Source organism: Hevea brasiliensis, chromosome 8 (assembly GCF_030052815.1).
Source record: "Hevea brasiliensis isolate MT/VB/25A 57/8 chromosome 8, ASM3005281v1, whole genome shotgun sequence".
In the NCBI taxonomy this organism is placed as follows: domain Eukaryota; kingdom Viridiplantae; phylum Streptophyta; class Magnoliopsida; order Malpighiales; family Euphorbiaceae; genus Hevea; species Hevea brasiliensis.
Window position 1 is genome coordinate 29,539,932 of NC_079500.1, and position 4,858 is coordinate 29,544,789.

The window sequence follows — 4,858 nt, forward strand, 5'->3', positions numbered from 1 at the left end:
TTCATATATTAATTATAAAAAATAAATTTTATTTATTTTGTTAAATTGTGAATAAATAATTAATTATATCTATAATTTATTTTATTAATATATTAACTTAAATTATTAAATTTTATCATAAAATATTATTTTTTAACTCTAAATTTTATTGTTTAAAAAAACTAAATTAAATTTTAAATTATTTTTAAAATTACTTTTTAAAATATAAGTAATTATATTGTAATAATTATTTATAAAATATATTAAATTAATGATTATAATAATACATTATTATTGTTTTTAAGAGATTATTATATTAAATCCCAATTCATTCAATAACCGGATTGGTTCTATAAACCTTATATAACCCACATATATAATTAAATTTTTATATAAATTATGCCCCAACTTTTTTCATAAACATGCTAGCCACAAGGCGCACACCACCCCAAAAAAGTGAAGAGAATTAAAATGGTTATGGCTCGAGTGATACTAAAATTCTCTCTGAAGATGTAATGTCTCGAATTTGAATCTCAATCAGAGCCAATTATACTAAAAAAAAATTACCTCATAACTCATACAGCCTACAATATCTCCTCTGTCAGTTGATATACATAATACATGACTACAAGTAATTTAACAACAATGAATCAAAGTAGAACAATGCTCGTACACCTATTTCATTAGTAAATCTTCCCCTTCATTGTTTCTTCTTGAAACATAAGCTTCAGTTCCTCAAAAACCATTTTCCTACCATGGAGCATTCACTGCTTCCTGAAACATCAGCTCATGCATTTCAGCATTCACCTTCAGAGCCTCTATCTCAGCATCTAGCCTTTCTCTTTGCTCTTTCAATTCCATAAGCTTCGATTCAAGACTTCTCATCTCAGCATCTAAACGAGCTTGTTCTACTCTAAATTCTCTACACTCTGATTCAACAGCCGCTTCTGATTCTGCAGCAAGGCTCATTAGCCTGCTCAACCGAGATCGTAAAAACCCAACATTCATGCCCAGCAACTCAAAGCCTTTCAAAGTCTTGTCCCAAACTGCAAAATCTGCATGAGAGCTGGTAAGGTTGGAAGCTCTGATGGCCTCTGAAACATTAACAGTTTCAATTATTATTTCAGCAGCCAATTTATAATTAATACTCTTGAGAAGATTGTCATGCAGAAATGATCTTTGTGAGCAGCATAACTCGTAGTATTTAGTCCTTTGGTGATCAGAAAGCTCGCATTCTATAGCCAAGCCATTGATGAGAATGCTGAAACTTTCAATGCTTTCTACGTCTTTAAAATCAGCAGCAGTTCCTGAAGATGTGACAACTTCCAAAGTTTTCAAGCAATGATCTTCAGTGTCATTCTCAGATTTAGTTGCTCCAGGCTCTTCATTCAAAACCATCAGGCTATTCTCCTGGTTATTGTCCTGCAGGTCTGTTGAAGGAAGCTCCATATGCTTGCCCTTTTTATGCCCTTGTATGTCCTTCTCATCTCGATCTTCTATCGTTGCGTCAAGGAAATGAAAAGACTAGATTCAGCAACTTCATGGGATCATTTACAAATTGTAAAGCAACAAAAGAGAGAACACATACCAGAGGTGATTTGTTTTTCAGGAGCATCCACTTTTTGAATATCTAACTTCCCATTAGTTTTGGCTGAAACAGTTCCTCGCACTATGTACACCTACAAGAATGATACTTGAGTTGACTACTGCAGTAAACAACCTATAGAAATAAAGTTGTAACCACTTGTAGCAGTACAAACAAAAGGAGGACAGTGTAGTCCATATAAGAGCCAAAGATCTGATTCAGATTTTCTAGTGCTTTATCTATCTGCAAGAATCAATTTTTGCTTCCATTTTCCATGAATTGAGCAATGTCTCTATATGCACAAATTTCTCAGTGCGTGGTATCTGCATGTTTCTGCAAACAAAGGGTGACTTCTTTTAGCCCACCCATGTGTTAAATAAGACAACTTGAAAGTAGAACTTGCTCCACTAATTTTGAGAAAGCAAAAGAGGAAAGGATTTTTTTAGGACTAGGCAATCACAGCTCAGTGAACTCTTAATGAGAACAGTTGAGTTTACTCATCCAATTGAACCAGTCTTTGATTCTCTTTCTGTTTCCATTTTGATGAATCACACTTCCCCAGGCTTTCTTCCTTCCGGTTACTGCACTGAAAAACTATGGGCTAAATGCAATTATCTAGAAGAGCTTCATTGACAATTTTCCTCTAGTTCCTCCATGCTATGAATTGCTTTAAAACCTAAGTTTTCATTGGAAAGAAAACCATAGTTACAGGTCCCAGAGCTGCAAACCGAAGGGAAAAGGGAAGGGGGGGAGGGGAGGTGTGGTGTGGGGAGGTATGAACCACTTTGTACAACAATAGCCTTTGAAACTTTTAGAATGCTTCTTCCTGATGATTTTATTTCTTAAAGATTTACTACATCAAATGGCAATTAAAAAATAGAAAGAGCATATGGCAGCAGCAAATGGTACCTTAAACCTTAAAGGTTTGACTAAATGGAAAACAAGGACATCACCCTCATGTAACTTGTGTGCAGAGCAGAATGCTTTCCATCCACCACTCAGTGCTGTCCTTTCTGAAATATAATTTATTATGTATTCTTCTCCATTTTCAGTTTCCAAGAAAACTGTTGTGTCATGCTTTGGCAAATGCAGTTTGCAGAATCGCATAGGAAGATGCTGTCATCAAAGAAGTTGAACACATAAAGGTGTGAAAAAAACGAGATGGTGTCTTATTCTTAAATTTAGGACAAAGTCAGGATTACCATCCAAAATCCAACAGTAACATTTGACCGAACCAAAGCCTTTGCAAAGCTAGGGAATGAAGCTTCTAAACTTTCTTGAATCTCCTCTGCCCGCTCCATAGCAGAAGACTTAGATTCAGAGCTATCATAGAAATCATTGACCACGCCTCTCTTTTGTTTGCAGCTTTAAAAACAAACAAGGAAAAAGAATCAATACATGAAGCTAATCTGACTCAATTCTTATCACCTGATTGTAAGTACAGAACACTTGAACAAAATCCCTGACCTTGTAGGCTTGCTGAATTTATCACATAAGCCCTGCTCAAGAAATCATAGAGATTTTCTTTTTCCAATTAAATTCATCACTCAATATATATCTAATATCACTAAATGAATTGCAGCAATAGCAGTCAAGTATCTAAAAGGATAAACTGCAAAGCAATCAATTAAGTTTGTATTTGAACCCAACAGGCTTGTTATGAGTAAAAACAACACAAAAATGATACATAAATTTCAGCAAACTGAGGGACCATTCCAGTAGTTGTTGAACACCCACATCAATGGCTTATATTAGAAGAAAATTAAATTTTGGTTTTTCTTCACAGCCTTGAAATAAAAACAAAGCATAAAAATATTAATATACATGAAAGAAACAAATTTAAAGCCACTTCTAAAACATTCAGTTAGGCTGCTAAGTACAGCTGGAACTCCATGGGTCTCTACTTCGTAGTCACCTGTGTTTTGCACTGAAGGATTGTGCTGTCAAAGCTGAGCAAAGCCTATCCCAAATTTAAAATCTCTCATTTCACAGATAGGTTCATTTTACTGGGGATGGATTAGAAAATGACACCTAAAGAAGAGTTCAGGTATCCAAAACAAAAATTGCAAAAATGAAAGTACCTAGAGTAAGAATTGAAATTGAAAGGAAAGAACCACCTAAAAAAGGGCTACTAAAACCCAGAGAAATTGCAAGTGCTGTCCCAAATAGGGAACACCTGCTTGCTGCTAGAGTTAAAGCTAATGCAGATTCTTCTCTTCGAATGAGTCTGGAACAGGATTAGGATGGATTTCAGTTTTCAAAGTTAGATTCACAGTGTTTTCTTTCCTGATGTATAATTTCTGTGGAAATGAAAATTTATTGCTGCCTGAGCTTTTGGAATTTCCCAAAAACTTTACTAAAGGGTTTCTCCTAACTCCAGCTTTGAACATAAAATTTGATTAGAAGACAAAGTTAAGAAGAAGGAAAAAAGAGAACCCTAAAAATAACAAAACAATAGCAAGCAGCTGAGATAAGCGAGCACACAAATTAATAGAGAGAGAGAGAGAAAGAGAAAGCTCTACAGAAATGTTTCGCCCATCTGAAAATGATAACAGTTGAGCTAATAAAAAACAGGAAAACAGGGATTGAAGCAAAAAGTATTCTCCAATTCATGAAGAGATTGAAAATTTTTTACAATAAAAGAAGCAAAACAGCAAGTGGAAGAAAAGGGAAGAAAAGATTTAGTTCTCACAAGTTCAGTGCCGCTGTTAGGTTCTGGAGACTCCTTATGGATCTGGGTCAGGTTTGTCTTGGACCCTCGTGACTTCCTTTTCCTAGCCTGCCAATGAATAACACAGATTCGCAGAGATCAACAAGCACAATCAGACATGCACGAAGATAAAGAAACAGAGAGAAACAGACCTTGGGATAGGAATAAATGGTGATTTGCCTAGAGAGAGGAGAAGACTGAGAAGCAGCAGCAGAAGAAGGAGGAGGAGTAGTGGCTTCTCCTTCTTCCTTGGCATCCATGAAGTGATATGTTAAGACAGGTTTCCTGTAGCTATTATTACAGGTTTCTGTGTCCTTGATAATGTCTTTGAGGAAACAGCAAGTGGGCTTTGGTGCTATGCATTAGCAAAATATTTATGAGGTAATAGAAAGTTGGAAACATTTGTCTTCAAGTTTAATATGTCAGAATTTCTTCACTGTTATTTCCTTTAATTGTTGTTATTTTAATTTCTTTTCACAATGTGATGCATATTTTTAGATTCCAAAGAGTAAAGTAAATACTACACTGTAATACTAGGGATAAACTAAATTTATTCTATTTTTATGGATTCCATTTATTAGTAA

General features: G+C 34.9%; 1 protein-coding gene across 2 annotated transcripts; it reads right to left on the bottom strand.

The window, feature by feature from the left end:
- Nucleotides 1-534: 534 nt before the first annotated feature.
- Nucleotides 535-4,642, bottom strand: LOC110659843 (B3 domain-containing protein Os01g0234100). 2 transcript variants are annotated; one of them, XM_058151524.1, is made up of 7 exons: nt 4,427-4,642; nt 4,257-4,343; nt 3,032-3,063; nt 2,767-2,929; nt 2,474-2,680; nt 1,568-1,658; nt 535-1,472 (listed from the first exon to the last, which is right to left on the bottom strand). In XM_058151524.1, exons 1-7 carry the CDS (start codon nt 4,532-4,534, stop codon nt 730-732), a joined length of 1,431 nt encoding a protein of 476 aa, XP_058007507.1. In that variant the 5' UTR covers nt 4,535-4,642; the 3' UTR covers nt 535-729. The 2 variants fall into 2 exon arrangements, with proteins under 2 accessions (XP_058007507.1, XP_058007506.1); XM_058151523.1 differs by having other exon boundaries at nt 535-1,475; nt 4,427-4,641.
- Between the last annotated feature and the right edge of the window lie 216 nt (nt 4,643-4,858).